The 23,791-nt window shown below is 39.6% G+C and overlaps 2 protein-coding genes across 2 annotated transcripts; one reads left to right on the forward strand and one right to left on the reverse strand.

Annotated features, from left to right (window-relative positions):
* Positions 1–914: 914 nt before the first annotated feature.
* On the forward strand, positions 915–16,195 carry SPATA1 (spermatogenesis associated 1). Its single transcript, XM_009873791.1, has 13 exons — positions 915–950; positions 1,872–1,978; positions 5,678–5,795; positions 7,460–7,513; positions 7,613–7,940; positions 8,050–8,262; positions 9,079–9,202; positions 9,354–9,414; positions 10,338–10,458; positions 11,210–11,335; positions 13,110–13,279; positions 15,126–15,224; positions 16,076–16,195. The coding sequence occupies exons 1-13, from the start codon at positions 915–917 to the stop codon at positions 16,193–16,195; spliced, it is 1,677 nt and encodes a 558-aa protein (XP_009872093.1).
* Positions 16,196–18,583: 2,388 nt separating this feature from the next.
* On the reverse strand, positions 18,584–23,499 carry CTBS (chitobiase, di-N-acetyl-; the record flags this gene model as incomplete). Its single annotated transcript, XM_009873802.1, has 6 exons — positions 18,584–18,769; positions 19,748–19,909; positions 20,604–20,701; positions 21,226–21,397; positions 22,014–22,222; positions 23,338–23,499. Coding segments are annotated over 6 exons (989 nt in total), but the record flags the coding sequence as incomplete, so codon positions are not given.
* Between the last annotated feature and the right edge of the window lie 292 nt (positions 23,500–23,791).

Below are 23,791 nucleotides of genomic sequence, written 5' to 3' on the forward strand. Positions count from 1 at the left end.
GGATGTCACAGCCGGGTCGTTGGTGAGAGCTCCCTGCGGGTGGGTGTCAGGAGGCAGGTCAGGGCCCTTCTGAGCAGGCGCTTTCCACAGGTGCGGGGAGGCCTTAATTCCGCCCCAGGGAGCCGGGGTGACACCTGGATTGTCTTGGCCCTTGTGCCGGAGAGGCGAGCAGGAAGGACTCCATGGGAGAGCTGCCAGGCCCCTCAGGAGAAGGGCGAGGGCGCTGAGCCGGCTGGAAATTGAGGTTTGTAACATCCGAAGTGCTGGAAGGGCCTTCAAAGCGAGGGCGCTGAGGAAGCTGCTTACAGGGTTAGGCAGAACCACGGTGTATAGTTTCTGAACGGATTTTTTCTGGCGTGGTCACTCAGCACAGTTCGGTTTCCTTGGAACATTGCGCGTGGCTGGTGCGACGTGCCCTGCACGTGGCTCGGCTGCAGTTCACGACAATTGTCCCCTCATCAGAGAGAAACCCAGACGCTGCCAGAGTCCCGTTTTGCGACCGTTTAAGTCTATATCTTTAGGAAAACAATACAATTGTGTAGAAAATCGTGTACAAACAAAGTATGTTTATGCAAGGGGAGGACATGTTAAGAGGAAATACTCCAGGGCAGGTGCCTCTGAGCCGCAGGGCTGTGATTTAGCAATCCCCCCGGTTACTTTGGTGATGCTCGCTTGGGTGGCAGGTGTGGTTGCCTCTGTTTGTCTGCAGGTAGCTGGGAGCTTTCTGCCTCAGCACGGTAACAAGTTTTCCATTTTCGCAAATGGAAAGAACCGTAAATGAAAATAAACGATATTAATGGAGTAACTTCTCTCATAACAGATTATCGTGGAACTCATTCTTAAAAAATGTTTTGATCAAAAAGAAAATTAGAAAGCTCACCTGGCATTCACTGTGATCAAGTACAGGGACCAGCATGTCATTCAGTCAAATGAGACCTCGAACATCACAGGTGAGAACTTTTGTACATTTCCATAAAGATGTTTAGATTTTACAAATAAAATTAAAACGTATTAAAATAAATGACGCTGCAGCATTTCTGGGAGACCTGAGAGTTAAAAAAAAAAAAGAGTTTTTAACTCAGTGTATATATATAAAAAGCATTCTTTTCTAGTTTATATTTGTATTTAGTAACTCAACAGCTGAAGCAATATATAGCATGTTTGCATGGCTTCTAGTTATAGGGAAGTGTATCTTTCTTCTCAATAGCATCTGATTCTCACTCAAAATACTGAGACCTAGGCATTAACAGTCCCACAACTGCCACGGCTTTGAACACAATCTAGGTGAACCGTGCTCAGAGCGGGCCTAATTATTCTTTTTGCCGATGTAACCAGGAGAGTTTCTGTTCTTCCAAGATGACTGATATGATTAGCAACTATCAGAAATATTTTGATTTTTTTTTTTCCTGCTGGCAAGATCAAGCTGTGGTGCTGTTTGGATCAAGCTTTCAGGGCTTTGCATTTTTTATGAGATGAGCAAAGGTCAGATTTCAGCTGAAGTATTCGTGTTACTATGACACGCTCAACTGTTTTTGTTAAGCGCTGTCCGTTGCTGTCACAGTGCCACACAGCAGTAGCACAGGCTCTCTTTTGTGTCATTTCCGTTGCTGAACTTGTTCTGATGTGACTTATTTTGATGCTGTCAGCTGGCATTCAGGCACAAATTGCTCAGCTCGTCACTGTTCTATCTAGTCGTCACTGATGGATAGAGCCTCACTCTTCTAGTCCATGTGCTAACATCCAAGAAATCATTGCTGCCTCCAAAGATTGAAAATCCACACGAGCAGAGCAAAGCACATAGGAAGAGGGTTATAATATGTCTACAGTTATGATCATCTGTTCTTCATTATGATCATCTGTTCTTTATTTAGTTGGTGGAGCTCCATGTTTTTTATGTCCCAGAAGAAGTGTGGAACTTTAAGCTGAATACAGTTCCTGTAGCTCTTACTAGCAAGTTCATTTCAGCTGGATTTATAAGGTGAGTATGATCTTAGGCTTCATGTTCATGGTAGTTCCATTACATTGTCCTTCAGTCATTTAGTCAAGCTGTTGCTCTGTGGAGCGCAATTGTGTCTGTCAGAAGAGACTTTTCTCTAATAATTTCTGGAGGGTGAGCGGTGCCCAGGACTAGCATTATGTTTATTCGGACTGTATCAGGCTTTGCTCCAGTGCAGCCCTTGGTGTAGACCGTTAAAACACGCTTGCAGAGCAGTGCTAGTGTTTCTGCAGAATAATTTACTTTGTAAAATCGCAGCCCTATATTATTTGTGTCTCTTTGAGCCTGGTTATCAAAATCTTGAATTCATTTCGGGGAATGGGCCAGCTTCAAGGCAGAGTGGCTTGATGAAGGTGGGAGAGCCTGTCAGTTCCCTGGAACAAGGATGTGACGATCTGAGCTCTCTGAGTGTGAAGACGGAGCTTAAGCCATGTTTCTTAAGGGGAATCATTATAGCCCATGCAAGTACCAGCGTATCTTCTTCCTTCCTCAGCAGTATTTTTGAAAGGTTGCACACAATGCCATGTGCTGTGGGTGCTCTCAGGGAGCTGCTGAGAGTACTCAGTGAGAGAATACCCTGGTTCCCAACCCTAGGCCCAAACCTCACACAGAGAGTTGCAGTCTGCAGACTTTGAAAGTTTGTTTTATGCTCCCAAGCACAAAATCTGTGTGTATCTGCAGAATCTGTGTGTATCTAGTGTGGTAAGAAGTCGCAGAAGAATCAAATCATGTACAGATTTGTATTGAAACAGAGCCTTTACATGCACCTTGTCTGCTCCTGTGTGAAACCTGTCAATTTAGCTTGAACTGCACGAAATATGGGTTTTAAATAATTTAACTTTATGTTTGTGTTGTCCGCTTAAGACAATATGCTGTGTAGCTGAAGAGATTGATAGCAGTCAGGTATGAGCATGTGGGGCAGAATATATTAATTCTTGCAGCTCCTTTTGTCGAAAGGCTGCCCCAAACCAGAGGAGATAAGTGCATGTATCCGGTTTGTTTGCTGTTCTCATCTCCAGTGGAGATGTAAAATACTCAGCTGGAGTGGTAACTGCAAATCATTTCAGGGGACTGGACATCCGTCACTGCCTTGTGTTCTCTAGTGTAAATTTATTTCACTAAGGCTCAGTTCTGAGACATCAATTTAAATTAGAATTCGCATTGATTTCAGTGAATTTATATGTGTCTGGATGTTTGTTGCTTGGTAATGAGATTTAAATAGTTGCTAATTAATTATTCTGTGGGCACTGCACAATGCTGGAGTACATTAACGTTAGCAGTAGCTAGCACCTGACCAGTATATCAATGTCTTCGAAAACAACAAAAAAATATTTAAAAACCCTTCTGTTATTATAATCTGGGAGAAGGAACAGCAGGTACTTGCCGGTTCTAGTGCCTTCTGAACGTGGTTAATAGCACTGTCTGGTCAGCTTGACAATCCTAGTACTGTCCGAGTCAGCTTAAAAAGTATTCTTAGGTCTAAGTACAGGCAACTTCCATTAATCGTGAAATTAGAGGAAAATATTAAGTGTGTAATTGTCAGTGGCCCTGAGTTCTTGTTCCTGTGAAGCTTATTTCTCAAACTCGGTGATCTTTTATTTATTCCTCATCACAGAAGCCATACTTTTGTTATTTCTAGATGAAATGGCTGCAATGAACTCTAGTTTGCACTAATTTTGAAGGAATACCCTGAAGGAAATGACTCAGATGTGACTTGTCTTCTGCTAGCCAGTGGCAGCAAGTAAGAAATAGATTATTCCTAGCATCTGCACTGGCAAATAATATTCAAATAAATTTCTACCCTGTATTGCAGGTTCTGTATACTTAGATAATTTTCTCCCATGATATATTGTAGTTACTTAGATGTTTTCCCTGCTGTTCCTAAATGCCTTATATTTAGGTTTTCTTGCTGGTTTGGACAGGCATTATCAGTGAAGGTTCTGTGGTATTAAAATTGCCACTGAAAGAGCTTGCATTTGTTTGGTTTTGTAGGACTATTCGAGGGGCATACCTCCTCTGAGACATCAGAGCTTGAAAAAGTGAGAGATACTTGAGTTATCGATCATCTCTGTTCTCACATAAGACCTTGGAAGGATGTGTTTTGAATAATGTATCTGTCTTTCAGATACTTCTTTATATGTTTGAAATAAATTACGTAAGGGCTAATATCTGCAGCAAGTGTGGGCAAAAAATGGCTGGGGAAGACATAAGTAGGACTATTCGAGGGGCATACCTCCTCTGAGACATCAGCTTGAAAAAGTGATGGTGAATGAGAGATATTTGAGTTATAGATCATCTCTGTTGTCACATAAGGCCTTGGAAGGATGTGTTTTGAATAATATATCCGTCTTTCAGATACTTCTTTATATGTTTGAAATAAATTACGTAAGGGCTAATATCTGCAGCAAGTGTGGGCAAAAAATGGCTGGGGAAGACATAAATGGGAGCTGAATGTACAGAGACCCAGAAGTGGGTCCACTCTGCAGACTTGGGTCTCCTCTGCCTGTGCTCCAGGGCAGAGTCACCATCTCCAGGACAGTCCTGTAAGTCCAGGGTGTCTGAAATAGTGCAAGGGAAGCCCTTTAGTCCGCTGAAGGGCTGCGTTTATGAGATGAAACCGAGGGGGTTTTACATACCTCGGGTGTGAAGTGAAGGCAAATAGGACTGTCTGAAAGTGCAGAAAAATTCTGACAGGTCGGTGTTGAAAACCTGTCCGAGCTAAAGGGAAGGCACGTCCTTGTCTGTACTGTTTAGAGGGAACGGCGTGTGCTAGCCCCCAGGCTACGTCAGGGCATGGTTTGAAGAGGGATAGCTGCCGTGGTCAAAATCATGCTAGCTGGTATAGCAGCACTTAATCAGCATGGCTGATTAATAGTCTCAGGCCTAAATTTGTTCCCTGGTTTATATTTTATAGCAGCATAGGAGCAATTAAGATTGTTTATATGGTACTGCAGAGCTTTTGTGTGCCTCCTGCACATTTGCTTTTATTCTGCGGAGATGCTTTTTATTCTGTCGTTCATTACTTTACTATTTGCATGGTGTCCAGTAGTACATGAAATGATGCAAGTCATATTTGCATCAGCTCTCTCATCCTTGAGCTAAGGTGGAAATGTTCACACTGCAGTGTTTGGTTTTGATTTAAAATACATTTGCATGTGCGCATGCACACACCCACCTGTAAATTTGTGTGGAGAAGACAAAATCAAAGGGATGTGCCTGCTCCTTGAAGTGGGCAGTGATGAAATCTCCTCTAGCACTGTATGTTCTGCAGTTCTGGACCAGCCAGGACTTTGTCATCTCTCTGGAGAACGCATGGCTGCAGTTTCCAAAGTTTGTGTTATTCATCTGCAGATGAGCAAGAGCATTCTGAAGGAGTAATTTTCAAATTTAATCTGCTTTCATAATCTCCCTTTGTATGGGGTTCCTAAAATATGAATACAGCTATTTAATGTTGTGACAGCCCCTGTAATACAGCTACCATAAGGTGACACAGTGTTCTCACGCTACCACACCAAGACTCTCTGCTCTAGATGTAATTAGGTTCGGTTCTAGAACACGGTTCCCATTTTTGGTCATTCTGTCCATTCAAGCCAGCATGTATATCGCATTATGTTCCCCCTCTTACTAACTAGCCATCATTATTTGATCTTACGGACGTATTAATGAATAACAACATTCTAGGGTGTCTCCTCACGTCACATTAAGACTGCTACGGGAGAAGCTTGGAGAGTACCTGGGTGGAGTTGCAGTTGCAGATAAATTCAGGTTTTTAAAATGCATTGGGAAAAAACTAGCAGTGGTAAGTTAATGCTTTTGGTTTTTTCTTTAGTGCTCTTCTGCTTCATAATGTAAACCACAGATCTTATTCCTGCAGATTATCAAAAGAAAACAGAGATAACTTTAGGAGCACTGGTAGCATTTTTTTAAAAAATAGTCTGGAGCATAAGCTGCTCTTGTCAGAGCAGACCTGCGTCCCCAAATACAAAGGCAGAGCTGGACAAGTATATTAGAAACACCCTTTAAAGCATCAAATCAGCCCAGCTCTAAGTTTGTAATACACAAAGACTGAAGTCATGAATGTAAGTACAGAATACTTTTTCACCTCTGTTTTCCCCGCTTCTCACCAGTTTGGAAATTAGTTACAAGCTGGAAATTTGGTGCTGTTGTTTATTTCCTTGGAGTTATCACTAAAATTACTCACACAGACTAGAATAAATAACGTGCAAAAAATATGTGGAAGAAATTAAAGCGAAACTTAAAGTCTGTGACACAATCTAAATCTGAAAATATGTCTATGTCTTCAAGTAATTCAGGTCTTTTTAACTGGGTAATAAGTAAGATGATATATTTTTCTTCACCACTGATAGTTCTGAGATAAATGGAGAAATTTTCCAGCTTCCTTTAGAATGACAAGAAGTTAATAAAATATTTTATTCTAATACAGAATTAAATATATTGGTAGATACAAGTCTAGGTTTTTAGTGACAAATTGAAGATATAATTTTAATTTGGGATATTTACTGTTGCTTGATGTTTAACTTTATAACAAAGTGTAAAGCAATAAACTAACTAACTAGGTTATTTGTTGTGTGGGGTCATGGTAACCTCACTGAAATACATCTCCATGACCAAATATTTGTTGAGTGGTTGGTTTTTTCCCCGCCCAGTCTTCTGTTTCACAACAGTAACAATGTCAGCATTAGTAACAGCTGTATCCAGCTTGCAAGTGAGGGTCTTTAAATGAAAATTAAACGTAAACCAAAATCACGTTCATTTGCTCTTCCTTTTCTTGGGTATAGCCTGTGTCTCTAACAGGGAATCAGTGGCATTGCCTGGGTATTACTGAGAATAGAATTGGCCTCATGTTTAGTTCTGTTTCATTATTTAAATGTGAGTTCAGATTTTTTTTTTTTCTGTTGGAGCAAATCTTTAAAATATACACTGATTATCTTAGACTTTGTTTTTAGGACAACTGTTGAAATCTGTAAGTGTTTATCACACAAAAAATATCAAGACAAGCAATGAAAGAAGACATAGGAGAGTAGTAGCTTTTTTTCTATATATAAATATTGTGCAGTGTTGTATCAGGTGAATAGAGAAAATTGCACAAGGCTCAGCATTTCTGTTTAGACTCAACTTGAAGCAACTTTTGGTAAAAAAAAAAAGATTAAAGACCTTTTTCTGTGACTGTTGGATTAGGTCCTTTGAACCATGAGAGAAAGTGCAAAGGATAAAAAAAAAATATTCAGTTCATCCATGTACTCTTTTGTGTCTGAGATATTGAAAAATAGACAAAGTTTCAATTCCTTGTCAGAAAATAGAATAATAGTCTATGTTCCTTCTTCCCCATAAGGCCATTACAGAAGACAGTTCTGGTTATGAAAAAATACAAGATGATGATGAGGCAAAAATAATGATACAAAAGTATTTTATTGGTTACGCTTCCATTCTTTGTCTTCCAAGGTGAACTCAAAACAAGAAGCAGAACTGGAACTGAAGTCGTTTGCTCCTCCTTATGTATGGATTTAGTGGCTTTTAAGGTGTCATTTTCAGGAACTTTTTTATGTTGTACATTTCCTCTTTTGTCCTGTCTGATGAATATACTGCGTATTTTAGGCACTTTATCCTGAATTATATTTATTACCTGGAGTGGAATACCTTGAAGGTGTTCATCGATTATCATCATCAACTCGACGCAGACATCACTTTAATGCAGAAGCCAATAGGTTTGGTCACGGAGCAAGATTATCCAGTCTTCCCCAACAAAAACCTGGAAAAAGCGAACAGTTTTTAGAAAACATACAAAGCAGTCATCAGCTAGAAAATCAGGAGATGCACAGTCCCCTGGAATGGGATGAGAAAGAACCTGTTCCGGTTTTGCACGCAAAATGGAAGCAAGACCACCACAAGAGTCAAGAAAAACAGATACAATGTACAAAAATAGGTAAGTTTAACCAATATAGTGAAGGAGCATGATGAAGGAGAAGAATAAATATTGGTTAACATTTACAACAAAATAATATTTCTGTTTTCTAATGTCAATTATTATGCAGATCAGAATGGATCCAATGGATCTCTCTTCACACCAAGTCATCCAAGTCCTGCAGATGGGGATTCTGGAAAGAGAGATACGGTATTACGGACCTCTTGGCAAAATCATCTCAGCCAAGATCAGAAAGAGCACAACACGCCTAAGCGGAATGACCAAGCCAAAGGAATTGCTCTTACTCTTCATGTAAACCACAGCGGTGACCAAAGTCAGAATAATCAAACACCCCAAAATCGCATTAAATATCAAAAGGGTACAACTGTTGGTCATCATTTTTTTGCTAAAGCATATGTTTTAAAAAGCTAGTGGAGTAAAGCTAAGTTTTAAGTAATCAGTAGTTAAAGCATGAGTTGTAACATTGCTATTGGAACAGTATTCTAGTTTTTCAATAATGGTAATATCTTTCAAATAGATGTAGTTTTACTTTGGGCGAGTCATTCTTTATCACGGTGTACTGATATAGGGAAATGCTTTACTACTGTTGATGCATTTGTCTGATCTTATTCATGTGAAAAAAAATTACTTAGCCACCACTGTAAATACTGGAGTATAATGGTGGCATAATTCAATAGCAAGTTTAGATGAAAAATATCTTGTTATTAGTATATCAGGGAAAATATTCAGTTCAGCTTTCATGATCATCTTACCCATGGTTACACTACTACTGAAGAGGAAGGGTTTCCTCCCTTCACTCCCATATAAAGTTTATTTATATGCTGTTGAACAGGAGGTTTTCTAAAACTGAGAGGTGAGAGAGCTCTTTGAGCAGGCTAGAGTGAAAATCGTACCAAAGTATGAGAGGTTTAAAGCTCACATTAACTGGGTAACAGGTCTGTGCCCAAACAGAGAGCATTGCTTGGCAGAGATCTGTTAACTGCTGCTCCCTTTAAAATGGGATATCTGCATGGAGAGCCATTAGTCCCCAAGCAGTTATATTTCTAGTACAAGTTTAAAAGTCCAGGCACTGACAGTCAATACAGCTTGAATTTTGTGAGTGTAGTGTATTTTGATCATCACTATCCTGTCACAGAACTAACAAACATGGAAAATAATGACCACCAAAAAGACACCAGACTGAGAAGAGGCAGAACACAGGACACTGGAATTCTTAAAACAACGGAAGACCAAACCACAGAATATGTATGCAAAACACAAAGGTTAGTAAGTAATGATTCTGCTAAAATAATGGAAAATACTAATTTTTAGCCTGGAAACTTATTTTACCGACTTCAAATAAATTAAAGAAAATAGGGCAAACCTCCATTTCATTGCATGAAATTTCACCCACTTCTTTGCTTTTATTGTTAGCTTGCAGCAATACAGAACTAGCAAGTCTACAGCTGCTCCTGGTGAAAAACTGGATAATCAGGTGTGTTTTCCTTAGTTATCTTGAGCAATAAATATAGTCCACGTAGAAATGGTCTAATTTTATAAAACAGATAACTCATTAGAAATGTGAAATACTCAAACGTAGATTTGAGAGTGATTGAGACAAGTTAATTCATGCAGTGCTACTCAGCAGATATGCTAAGGAAAAAGCAACTATATTTCTAAACAATAAAAACATCAGAAGTTATAAATTAACAGGGACTACATATACCAGAATTATCTCATTCCTATTAATGTTTGCTGATTTTTTTTTCACTGTTTCTTAACACTATCATGTAATTGTTTTTATAAGTGTTGTTTTTATAATTTTGTATTTCCTGTGTATTTCTCAAGCCAAGCAAAACTTCTGATTAAAACATAGATATGATATAGTCGTAGTATCAGAATAAGAACATATTTAGAAAGACTCAGCACCCACATGCAATCGTACCGCAGAATAGCCGTCACTATTAACTGTCACCTGTGAGCTCTTGCGCAGAAATGATTATAACGGAGTCCAATGAAAATAATAATGAAATTGAAAATCTGCTATTAGAAACTTTAGTTTAGAAGCTGTCAGTCCAGATTTCGTGAGCGATGAACCAGGTGGCAGTTTTAAACCCATTGTTCCTGGTTTTGCATGGGAGTGTCAGTAACGTGTGGTTATGGACGTGCACAAGAACAATTAGCAATAGTCTATGTTTTTGTCTGTATGTTCTCTGCAATGTAAGTGTTCAGTGTTGTAATTTTTATGCAGAAGTCCAGCTGTTGTAATTATTTGTACCGGTTGCAGAATAAAAAAAGCTTATATGCAGAATTCGATTTCCGCCCTGCCATTCACTCAGGCCACTTTCAGCGCATAGACAATGGAACTAGTCAGCATTAGGAGTTACGTACTTAGCATTGTGTCTTCTGACTCTACAGGCAGATGAAGACAAGCAACAAAATTGTCTTACTTATCCAGAAGAATGTATTTCGCCTCCTAGTCCACCTTTTCTGGCACCTTCTGCAAATCCAGCTTGGGGTCCTACAATTCAGGCAGCAAGTGAGTATGTGATTGCAAGAAATTGCAGAGAAGCGAACATTTAGTTGAGACTGAATAGTTAATGAAGACAGAAATACCTACCTTATGAATGACTTTATGTTTGAAAAATTCCAGGTGTTTGTAACTACGTGTGCTGTTCGTAGAGACCTAGTGCTAGAAAACTCAGTTTGTGTACGTGGGAGTGGAAGGAAGAAAGGAGGGAGGTCGGGTGAAATAGTGCTGGCTCAAGGGAGAAGGTGGCAAAGAAAACCGCTGGTAGTTCTGCTGAGGATCCTCGGCTGTGGTGCAGAAGCGACATAGTGAGAGGATGATTGACTATTTTTACAGCCTAGTGGAAGTCTGATGCCATCCTGACTACACCAGCTGGAGTTTAAGGCAAGACTTCACTAAAGTTTGTGTCACAAAGAATTTTGAGAATTCTGGAGGGCTTTTTGTCTTCACATAGCAAGAGTTTTCAATGTATGCTGTGTATATGTATCTTGAACAGATAGTTTTAATGATAAATTGTTTAGGCATAGAAAAGGATATTTACCTGTGTGTGTGTGAGTGCCTGGATGCATGCTGGATTCCTCACTTTTTTCTAATGCACTGGGTGTTTTGAAAAGTTAGTTATTAAAACAAAAGAATTTCTACTGCCTTTTCTGACAGACCTTTTGTCATGATTTATGATGGGTGCATTACAAAAATCTTGATTGATCCCCCCTACTTACAGTGTCCAGATGTTTGCTAAATATAATTATAATATCTTTAGAAAACAAGATGGTAGAACAATTACAACAAATGCAGATAAACAGAAGGCACATGGAAAAAAATAGAGAAGAACAGATCAAAAAAGCTAAAGCGCTACTGGAACAAAATAAGCTGAGAAGATACCACGGTACAGTTTTAATTTATTTTGGAATGTGGCATGATTGAGAAATGACATGGGAACCAATGTGAAAATGTTTTTCTCCTTGAGAGTGAGCGAAATTTCAGAGACAGCAGTTTGCTAATCAATAGCTCCAAGAATTTGTATAACAGCAGGCCAGAAAGATTCAAGGTTACGAGGTTCCTTTCACTTTTTTTTTTTGTGGCAGACTTAAAAATCTAAAAATATCCTGACTTTTATAAACTATTCAAGCTGTGTCCCATGTACGGTGCCCAGAGGCTGCTTTGCTGTCCGAGGCCCAGGGCAGCTGGCATACCCTAAACCTGCCGTGAGCTGGTTCTTACAGAGTTTTTTACTGCGTTGATAGGGTTTCTAGTTAACTTGCCAGCATAATGCCTTTTGTTCCTTCTGTCTCATGGTTTCAGCTTATGGCATGGATGTTCCAAGCCTGTCATGACAAGCTTGACAAACCTTGTTTTTTAACACAGTAGAACATCACTGAAATCCCACCCAAAGGTTTTGTGTAGAAGTATTTTCAAGTTTATACTTAAAACTATCTTCCCTAAGTAAGTCATGTTCCAGTTATACAGAGGTGAAATTTAATCACTTTGATGTTTTGAGAGTTCTCTTTGTAGTTAAACAGAGCTACATCAGTAGAAGTCTCAACTACTGCTCATAGCTTTGTTGAAAGAAAAGCAGATTCTTCCAGTTATTCTCTGAGGGCATGGCTACACTGTGCTCTGCAGCAGAGTGAAGTGCTCTTTGAAAAAAAGGAAAAAAAAGGATCTCTAGTTGAAGTAGTGAGTCTATAGTAGCACGGACCTGCAAGGCAAGCTCATTTACCTTGCTGGGATAAGCTCTAAATGGCTCCTACCTTGTCTTTAATTATTTTATCCATGTAGGTGAAATAAAGGTTATTTCACAAGGTTTCAAACAGCTTCTGCAGGTTCTTTAAGAAGTGGCTCTACCTCTGAATTATTTTTATTAGACCTGTAGTTTCATAAGTGCATTTGGAAACATGTTTCTTTACAAGGTACGAGGGGAAGAGCATGTTCTGTAGGAAGAGCAACCCAGTCTGTGTTTATTATCCTCCTAAGGCATTCTCAGTCACGTACCATACAGCCCTCCGACAGCTAGGGTTTTCTGATACGTTTCTGAGAAGCAGTTGTCCCAATTTCCTAAAATATGCCTTGAACAAAGGAATCATTTAAGTCACTTTGCAGACTGGCGGATATCCGTGGCCATAAGACCACCACACCAGCTACAGGGGGATTTATGTGCTGGCTGTGGATAGCACATAAATGACATAGGGGGAATCAGTTAAGTATAAATAACTATTTCCGATGATGTTGGGACTTACTTCTGTATAAAACTAAGCTGTTCAAATTCTGCAGAGCTCAAAATTTGCATAAATCTACAGTGCTGAAGAATGTGCTCCAGTCAAGCAGTGGGCTCCAGACTGTGGTGGGTGGTACCACTCCTCACGGGTCTGGAGCACTTACTGTGCAGCTGAAACCTGCAGAACAGCCAGGCTGAATGGAATTTTGGGTTTGGACCTTGTAGTATATCTTGGTACCTTTTGTTGCAGTTGATTGTGTGGAAATTCAATTGCATATATAGAGAATGTAATTTTAATGAAGATTTTTGACTGATTGCTTTTTTTTTTACATTTTAATGTGTGCACTGGCCAACTGAATCTTGTGAATCAGTTGGTCATTACTGTCTTCAACAGTGATGTTCAAAGATGACCAAGACTGACCAGCATTCCTGTTTTCCTGTGTAGCTCGTGAGGAATGGAAAAAGAAGTACTTTGAAGCTAAGAAAGCTACGGTTTCCCTGGAGGATGCTTTAAACAAACTGAGACAAGATTTAGAGCTTTATCACCAGAAACTACTCCTGCAGTTGGAAGCCAGAGAGAGCCGAAAACAACCAAACAATATGGCAAACTCCAAGGTATTTGCTTGTATTATTTAATCTCTCTTTTTACACAGCCTGATATTTTTTTTGCAAAGTAATAAATTCATCACCAACCAATGACTTCTAAACCGGCTTTAACAGCTAAATATCCCTCAGTGATCTGAGGTGTAGAATTCCTCAGCCTCTTCTTCTCAAAAAGACCAAAGAAGTGCTTTAGTCTGAGCATTTGATTCTGCTGCTTCTTCTCATATCAAAATCTTGATTTGTTACAGTTCTAAATTGTTCTCATCATCCCAAACTTCACATACAGAGGTGATGAGTTTGGAGGGCAAGAAATGTGTCTGAGGCTTATGGAGTGGTGGCACCTGAACTATTGTGCAGTTGTGAGTCTCGTGTTACGATATTGGTGTCAAATCATGGAAAGATCAAAGAGGAACTGAAAAAAAGACAGGACAGAGGGAAAACACCCTTCCCAATAGGTCTATCTGCTCATTTTCTAAATGCATGAATGGAAGCAAGTCTGCTGGCAAATCTGAAGCTAGACTAGGAAAAATCCATGTCCCCTTCTTGTATCTGAAAGGTGGGAGAGTGTATGTACAGTCTAAGAGTGTGTATTATATACCAGTGTGTGTTATTTGAGCTACCTTAATATAAATAACTCCACTACAGAAATATTAATAGGGTTGACATTACATTATATTACTAGCTATGTTCAGATACGTTATTGCTCCTTTTGAGGTGGTATCAGGTTTGTTTAAGGTCTCTCTGGCTAAGCACAAAGAAGCCTTATGTGAAGGGCAGCTTAACATGCAGTTATTTATTGGTTGGCACCCGCAGAAGATAGCCAGGATTTAATGAGTAATTAGGCTACGGACGGGTGTGCTCTCCACCCCTGGCAAGCTCCGTGCTGGCCAGGCAGGCATCAGTCAGGGGGGAAGAGCCAGGCTCCGGGCAACAGATCCCGCCGTCGCTGACTTTTCCACCAGCTTTGTCCTCAGTGGTGACCCAACCCAGTGACGTGGTCAGTCCGCAGTAGCCCCCGACTCGTCTGACAGCCCTGCCTGGTTTTTTTTGCCGCATGATTGCGTTACTTCATGCTTGCTCGGTGGTCAGAGGCAGGGTCACACAGAGGGGCAGTGTCAGAGCTGGACTTGGACCCTTGGACACTGGCAGCTACACCCCTGGGCGGGGAGCAGCTTGTAGCAGGAGGTCAGAGATGAGAGGCTACAGATACTGCTTAGTGACTCTTTGTATGGGCAACTTCATCGCATCACTTGCTTCAGATGGCACTTAAATGGCATTTTTAAAGGTGTGGAACATCAAGAGATTACAAGATACACCCCAGCCCCGCGGGGTTACTGACTCCCAGGGACCATGGTTGACTGACCTACGTGAGCTGAGTATCAGAACCTACATTTTGAAAACATGAATTTTAGTTTTACAGGTTAATCCAGAGACAGGTCCACTCACACTACTGCTGGACTGACCTGCTGTATAACCAGCAGTTTATCTTTACTAATATCACATGAGTGTAGCAATCTCATTAATAAATATACTCTGACAGTGACGCTAAGCTTGTGAAAGAGAGAAAAATTATTTGAAATGTAACCATAAAATATAATTGCAAAGCACTGTCCTGTGAGGAGATCTGATGTGGATCTTAGCTTCCGGAAGCACTAGGGAGTGGAAGAACCTCTACACCCAGCAGGAGGGAGCTGCCCTCTCTTGGAGACCGGACTCCCAGCACGTGTGGCGGACTGGAAGGAAGCCGGGGATCTGGCAAGGGTTTCGAGTATTGGTTCTGAGTGGTGAAGTGACACCCAGTGAATGAAGAGAAACACTAACGCTGCACTTACAGTTTTGGTTTTGTTGTTTCACGTAGAATTACACAATCATCCGGATTACTACAGTGCAGCATGAACTCGACCAACTGAGGAGGAAGCTGGATGATACAAAAATGAAACTTGTAATAGAAATTAAGGTACTCTTCCTTTTAATTGAAACAGTCAAAATGGTACTATGTATACTAAAAGTTAGATCTCCCCAAACATTTAGATGATGGAAGTATTTGCTAAATAGGTCTTGTTTTAAGCTATTAGTTTTATGGTGTTAGTTTTTGTCATTTTGAGCCAAATTACTCCAGAACACCAGGTTATTAGATGATTTTGAAAGTAAGGCATTCAAGCAACTTAGATTTTCAAGGTAAGATAAGTTTCACAATCTCTTTCATAAAATTCCCATTTCATACTTGGTGAGGCACTGGTCTATGGAAGACAGTGGCTATGGTATAAAAAAAGAAAAAAGAGAGAAAAAAGAAGAAAAAGAAAAGAAAGTAACAAAGAAAAAGAAAAAAGAAAAGAAAGAAGAAAGAATGGCGCTCAAGCAGATGGCAGTCCTCTTCATTTGCTTTATTCCGTAGCAGTGCTGCCTGTGGCTCCCTTTGGAAGGAAGGTGGCCCTCATGTTGGACAGCGTTTCAGCTCTGAGCGCTTGAAACAGGAGTCCTCTACCTCACAGAGACTGTCCAGGCCTCTGTCTGCTGGGTAATCTAGGGCAGAGGTACTTGTTATGCCTCTTCCATTGTATAACAAGGAGTGGAAAGAACAATGAATTTCACACTTGTCTCTTAAACACACCAAGGCGACGTATAGAAGAAAGCAGTGTTAGAACTAGGCTATCTAATGAGACATGTAAAATTTTAAAGATGAAAGATGTATCCTGTATTCAGCCATCCTGTATAAAAATTCAGTCTTAGTTATATAAACCCAGATGTGTGTCAACTCCCCAAAACTGCCTGAAATTGCAGTGCCTTAAATTACTGGTTCTTCTGCAGATGAGAAAGCAGGCAGCGTCTGAGGTACGAGCACTAAGAGCGGAACTGACACAGAAGAAGATTCATTCAGCTTTAATTCTCCAGTCCAATAAAAGCCGGGAATTTAAGAGGATGACATGACTTTAACACCTGTGAAGTCTACAGAAGCTCTGTAATGTACATAGAAGCTCAGAATTTCAGAGTGGTTATTTGAATGTTCTTGAAGTTATCTTGTAAAAAGATAAATGTTGTGAAATTTGTATACTAAGCTACTAAAGTAGTACAGCTCACTTCTTTTTAAATCTCACTATAAAATTAGTCAGCTGCTTATAGTTTAACCTAGTAATATGTCTAAACCAAGGCTAAGTTATTGTGAAAGTGCAAATTAGTGAACTGTGTAACATCACACTGGTACGTTTTTGTTCTTTCATTAAAAAAAAGTACCTACCAAGCAATTAAACCTATAATCTATACTCTCCTGTTCTTATTTTCAGGTACACACATTAAATTTCTGCAGACTGATTAGAATACGTCTTCCGTAGAACTACAGCAACAGTAATTCTTATTTAGCTATTTACTGAACTATACTTCCGTCATTATCAGTATGCCTGTCTATGAATTACCAAAATATTATTACCATATTAAGAATGAGCAAAATCTCAGGTAATCTCACTTAAATTCACGTCTAGCTGGCGTTGTTCTCTCTCTTGTTGGAAAGCCACATGGACATTAACCTTTTTCTGTAGTTAGTGGACAAGGCAAGCTTTGTCTTGGACAAGCTGTAAAGTTGACCCTGGTCCAGCTTACAGTATTGTATGCTTTGATTTTCTTTAAATTCAAATTTATGCATGTGCTTACATGACAATTCTCTGAAAGGGTACTTAGAAGCCTCTTCTTGATAGTAATTTTCTTCTAGCTCTCCTGTTTGCCTCTTTGCAGTACTAGGTGTTACTACGTGAAGCAGAACAGTAACATGCTGGGAATTAATGTCAGCTAAAAAGCCAGAGATGAAACGCGTACGGGAAATCAGCAATATGATAAGAAAATTATGCAACCCTCAGAAGGACTAACTTCCAAATGTCTTGAGTCAAACCACCCATTACCCAATTTATTTTCTTAAAGATAGGATTTAGCAAAGATTTAAGTGCTAAAGTGTTAAATTAATTATTACCTACAACCACTTTTGCTCAATTCAGGATTGAATCCTACATCCTGTATTTCAGAACTGTGCCTTACTTAAGACACAAGAGCAGGCAACTAGCTACTGGAAAATCTGAACCTAAATTAAAAATAAAAAATATCAACTCATGATGCTTGATTGCTACAGGTAAGAGGGTTTTATAATAAAAGTCATCTTGCCTTCAGTTAAGGATTTTGTACGTCAGATCATCTGCTCCAGAGACCTCTCAATTTCACAGATACGCATCTCACAGTATTTTAGCATAGGAATATAAGCACTAATACAAATACTGAAGTATCTATTTGTCATATAAATTTATCAGTTTCTTCTAAAACCTACAGACCAGCGTCCTAGCGAAGGGCCCTTTGGTTTTCCAAGGGAATTTCTTCGTTATGTGAGAGCAGTAGGCTTCACCTTCTGCTTTCCATCACCTGTGGAATCAAGCAGACACTCACAGGAAGTCTTCTCCTCCACAGCCATTAGGTAGCATTGCTGTTCTGTGGTGTTTTCCCAGTAACTATTTAGCAAGGGAAAAAACCAAACCAAACCACAACAGCAGCAAAAACCCCACAACTGACTACATCTATCTAATTAAATAAATCATTTAATTAATGGAGTCACTTAAGCAGGGCACAACTGCACTTTAATCTGGTTGTGAAACAGGTCTGAGAAGCAGAGATGTCGTGTGAGCTGTAAAGCTGTGGAACAAGTAAAGCATAACGAGACAACACTGTTTACCAACCTTAGCAAAGACAGCCTTTTATTTAACAAAAAAATAATCTTGTGAACACCAGTCAGTCTTTCCATCACTACAGATATTTTAAGAAATTACACAATTTCTCTAGGCAAATTATTTTATGAAAAATATGAACTATTATTATCACCTTACCTCAGAGGCAACATCACATAAAACCAAAGAGTAGGCTACTGAATGAATCTTAAAATGTGTGGAAAAATATGTATGCAGTTCATAAAATAACCCTCTGAGTTCTAGTTTTCTCATTTTCAGAATGAATACTTGCTGCACCAGGCAGCCTTGGAAAATGATCGTTATGAGATTGCCCCTGTAAATCCACCCCTTACGCCTACTTGGTTCAAGCTTTAACCAACTTGTGGTTGTTATGAAAAATTAAAAAAAAGATCAGTCTTTAAAAAAAAAAAGCCACTAAACCAACATCGGTATTTTTTGAAGAATGAAAATATAGCTTTGCATAACAAGATGAATTTGGCTAGTTCTTGAAATTTTTGTAATCATGGTATATTTATATAAAGTCAAAATCTATGATAGTATAAGCCATTATAAAAATTTACCAATTTTCCTCATTCTAAGGCAAAGGTTCACATAGTTCTTACGGTGTCAGGGCTTGCCACATCGCTTCAGTTTGTTGTTCTGCTACAGCTTCCTTGGAATAGTCAAGACTATTTCCATTCCACATGCCAATGCCCCTCAAACCTCTGTGCTTCACGTACGCCGCTTTTAGAGAGATGCTGTGAGGGTCATCATACCACACTTGGTGGAAGTGACCCAGAGAATCCTAGAAAAACATCGAAACACCAGTGTCAGTACCCACCCAGTGATGTAAACATGATACACTGGAATTAATCGAGTTTTAACTACATCTTCTGTAGAATGCAGTGAAAAGTACAATCGAAAACGGAGATAGGTAGATTTAGATGGTGCTACCTTCCTGATTTACAAAATGCTTTTCACATGGGACAATTAAAAAGATTAAGCCAAATACTTGGCTATTTTTTTACTCATACAATCCAAGTTGTAAAACAATGACACAACTGAAGTTAGATGAAAATACTTAGACAATTTGTATTTTCATCATTTTTAAAAATACAGCGAAAATCTCGGATACACTATCTAACCTAACAGGTGAATTTAGTTATAGATTAAGTGCCTTTTTTCAGCAATAAACAGTTTTAGAGGAGGTTATAAAATTTTGTCAGAATTATGTTGCTTTGACCTGGTCATTGCATAATCCACCTTTTAATCATCTGCATGTGAAACTTAAAATTACGTCTAAAGAAACAAGATGAAATGCATAGACTGTGCAGTTCACGTAAGCACACTCATTCACAGACTCTCTCCCTATGTCTGTGTAGAACCCAAATGCAGAAAAGAACACACATGCAAGCCACTGGGTTCAGAAATCTCAAAATACGCTTTAGTTGAAATCAGTCATCAACTCATAAAAGTAACTATAACTGTGAAGGATGGAGCTATGGGATTTCTTTGTGCCAAAATGTCCTTTTTGACGTTTAATCAAGCTCTTGGGAAAACTGCAAAGTAATAAAGACTTTTCTTTATTACTCCTGTAGTCTTCAGTCACTGCACGTCTCTTTCAGAATTCAAGATATGGAAATCCAGCCATCCTTTACTACATGAAAAAAACAGAAGTAGAAAACACAAATGGAAAAATCTAACCCTGAAAGTTTTATAGTCAAAGAACTATGGTCCATGAACATCTACTCCACAACGTGGTGTCTTATAAAGAGACCCTTACCTGGTACTCATAAAACGGAGACTTCTGTACCTCATCCCACAGCACCCCTGAAAGAGAACTGTTCACCTGCTTCATTATTGCACTGTAGGGCACCTGACGCCCTGCAGCATCACTGCAAGGAGCCCCCCGGAAAGGTACTTTGGAAAGGGAACAAACATGATCCTGGAAAAAAAAAAAGCAGAAGGCATGAGCTTCACATTTGCTACATTTACAGAATAGCCAAGAAGGAAGTCACAAAAGGCAGCAGGGACTCAAAAATCCCAAATCTTTAAGAATGTGTGGCAGACATACTATTTGTAAACAGAAGGAAATTAAAACAGTTAAATTTTATTTACTCTGTAGTAATACAGGATCAGACGGACATCATTCAACTTACACAGTTGTCTTCTCCACTTGTAAATCACTCTTACATTTTTCCTAAGAATAATGTTGTTTGAGACTCCATGATTTATCCATAAACCAATACACTTGAAGAGTCACAAGTTTGCTACAGTTTGTTGTACCTAGTCTTTAAGCAGTGAGCTTAGTGACTGTGTTGAGAAGGCAAATACAAGTGTTGTGCCCTCGGACATCATCTTTTCTCATACAGATACCATCAACAGCTCCTTAGTCAAACCCGCCATGTGAGTATCACGGGGTTCAGGTTGCCCAGGGAGAGATAAAATGCCTTGTTTGGCAACACACTGCCCAGTGGGTATCAGCCGAGCAGAAGTCTGTTCTGAGTCCCAGCTTTAGGCTCTTATTCATCAGACCACAGTGTTTCCTAATCTAAAAACATTATGACCAAAACCGAGCTGTCTCTTTCCAAGGAAAAAAACCTGACAGTGTGATTGCAAATGAATAATCTTCACCTTACCTTTGATAGGTTTTGGCAGACGTAGTCATAGCCATACCAGGGGATGCCCATCACAAGCTTCTTAGGATCAATGCCCATGGCAATGTACTCTTCATATCCTAGTTTTGAAGGAGACAAAAATTAAGATGCATTGTTGCATGTTCCCATGTTTTTTTATTCTTCCAACTAACCCAGAGCCAATATAGGGCTTGCACGACAAGAGGCTAAAGTGCAAGCTCTTTACCTCCCACCTGCACACTCCTAGACTTGCTCTATTCACATCGTAGTAACTGCTCTGGTCGCTCACACTTAAACCCAGCTGCCCACAGCAGCAGTTCAGAAGGATGAGAAGCGTTTCAGGTTCTTTGCAAGCCCAGGCAGACACCAATGCTTTGGCTGCCGTTTGTCATTCTGCAGTCCTGACGGCTAGACAATTACTTAACAAATAAGGACACACAACTGCTGAAGGTCTCTGTTGTCAAATGGATCTCAAATACTATCTTCACAACAGGACAACACATATTTGAGCATACTCAAAAGCCTTAATACACTCAAATTTTGTCTAAGCAAAGGCAACCTTTTCTATCTATTCACGTGAACAAACGGGCACACTCCGACTCCTGGGGAAGCATTTTGTCCTCACCAACTAAAGTCTGCAGGTAAGGAGCATTGGCTTTTGCAATACAGTCTGTCCAGATCTGGCTCTGTTCATCATAGGACATCACAAATAGGAAGTCACAGGCATCTGCAATCCCACTGTAGTTGTAGCACCTTTTATCTATGCACGCTGGGGACCAAGCCACATCAAATGTCACCTGAAGGAAAAATGCACAAGTTAGCATTGTCTAAGGCACTTAGGTGCTCTTGTTTTCTCTTTTTAAAACCACTGTAACTTTTAAAGACAGTATTACCCAAATATCACGCAGTGTTACACACGATCTGGATCTGTGATACTATAGGAAAAGCTGCTCAGCTGATAAACAGTAGATAACAAACAGTGAGTGCCCCTATTAGTGAATTCAAAACACTGAAGAAATTATATCATGAAGAAATAGATCATGAAGATCATCTGATCAAAAATATGAAGCATGAAGCAAATACTTAAAACTTTAATGATGGGTTTACCAAAACACTGCCAAGCTTTTGCACCAGAAGTATTTGCGCTACTTCCAAAGATTCATTAAGCCACACTAATAACTGCCAGCTCACACAAGGCAGTAACATCATATCACAAATCTCAGTGCAACCTGTATTCCAGGTCAAAGAGAGTGATTCTTACAACAACGTATCATAGCTAACATTCATAATTAACCATTAATTAAAATATAATGCTTTCGATCCACATAAATTTTCCAAGTCAAACCCAGCATTCTCAAAACTCCTTGTATTTCACAAAGTTAATGTTTGCATCAAGTACATTGTTATTACTACCTGTGATCCTGGTATTTCTTTGTGAAAAGCATCTGCAGTTTCTTTTACAAGCTCCGTTAGTGCGTAATACTCAGGGGAGGTTTCATTAACTTCCTGTTCTATATCTATGTTAATTCCGTCCATATACTGTTTTTTTGCAAGGTCCACCTGTTGGGATACCCACGCCGCTCTTTTAGCAGGATCAACAATTTCCGTAAGAGGTACATCACCTAGACAAGAGACCTTCAAGAGTTAACGCGTATCTGCACCACAGTAATAATAAGGAAGAAAGGTTTGTCTTTACTGAGCCAACAAACAAAACAAAACAGAAAAAGAATCCCTACATCCATGCAGGTAAAATACAATTAAGTCACCTTTTTTTTTCCCAAGCATAATTTTCACAACCCATCCCAGAAGAGATTACCAAGCTTCTTTGAGACAGCACTGCTTAATTTTAAGTTCCTCTTGGATTTTTTTTCTATAATTTTAATCTCCTTACTTTTGCTAAATATTCTTTTAGCTTCTGTAAATTACTTTTCTTGAATTCAAAATACTTCCAGTATTTCCAAGGAGCCAGAGTTTGAGACAACACTGCTTAATTTTAAGTTCCTTTTGGATTTTTTTTTCTATAATTTTAATCTCCTTACTTTTGCTAAATATTCTTTTAGCTTCTGTAAATTACTTTTCTTGAATTCAAAATACTTCCAGTATTTCCAAGGAGCCAGAGAGACTATGTCCTACTGTTTAGATAAATATACTTTTATGTTTAACCTTTGTTGCTTTCCACGGAGCCAAAACTTGATTACACCAGGTAAGCTGTATAGGACTTTGTCTTTCTAATCAGCATTGCACCTGCACAGAGTTCTCAAACTATTCATGTTTTAAAACTTGACCACTTCCTAATACAGAGGTATTGATTTAAGTGAAAAAATACTAAAAAAATACTCAAAATCCCTTCCTTTACACTGTCTTTTGGGTACTGCACAGAACATCCAGAATACAGACCCAAATAAGTATCTTCTACAGGCTTTTCCTCACCTCCCTTCCTCCCTGTTCCTCCATGGCTGTGACGTTCCCTGTTAGAGAGCTTTTATTTAGATGTCACTGGAATGTTTTTTGTTATTACTGTGGCAAAAGCGACTGCTGGTTTTCTTTCTAATACCTTGCATACCAGCACACGTGAAATGTCAAGGTGTTATGGTCCTCTGTGCGTTATCCCCTTAGTAATTGGGTTTTATACGCTGCAAACAAGGGAATGTGAAATGTCACAATACCATAGCCCTCTGTACATTATGTTCGTATTCATGTATCACTTAAATACCCACATTTTCACAGCGCAACCAACCTTTCAGTACTATCCTGGCACCTTTAGCGTGAGCATAGCACATGAGCTCAGGATCGTACTTGCCGAAAGCTGCCACAGTTGTAATTTTTGACCAGTCGTAGGATTTCCAGGTGTCCTTTCCCACATCGAACACGAAGACCTGGAGAAGGGGTAAAAAGCACCCTCGTTAGCTCCGAACACTTCTCAGCAGGGCGATGGTTTTCCACACAGCCCTTCAGAAGGCAAACGGCTCCGCTGGCACGGCTGTTCCCTGCTCCGCCAGCTCTTCCCAGGGACCAGCGGGACAGCACTCCGCAAAAACACTCACCGCGGCGCTGGCATTTCCCTGTCAATCACAGGCACCTGTTTGGCCGTTTTGGTTTGGGGTTTCTTTTGTTTTAAATCCGCTCGGCTCTAGTGCCGGCAGTTTAAGCAGGCCGGAGGGATTTCAGAGGCCGGTAACCGCGCAGGTACC

This window comes from Apaloderma vittatum, unplaced genomic scaffold, assembly GCF_000703405.1.
Source record: "Apaloderma vittatum isolate BGI_N311 unplaced genomic scaffold, ASM70340v1 scaffold10390, whole genome shotgun sequence".
Taxonomy (NCBI): Eukaryota; Metazoa; Chordata; class Aves; order Trogoniformes; family Trogonidae; genus Apaloderma; species Apaloderma vittatum.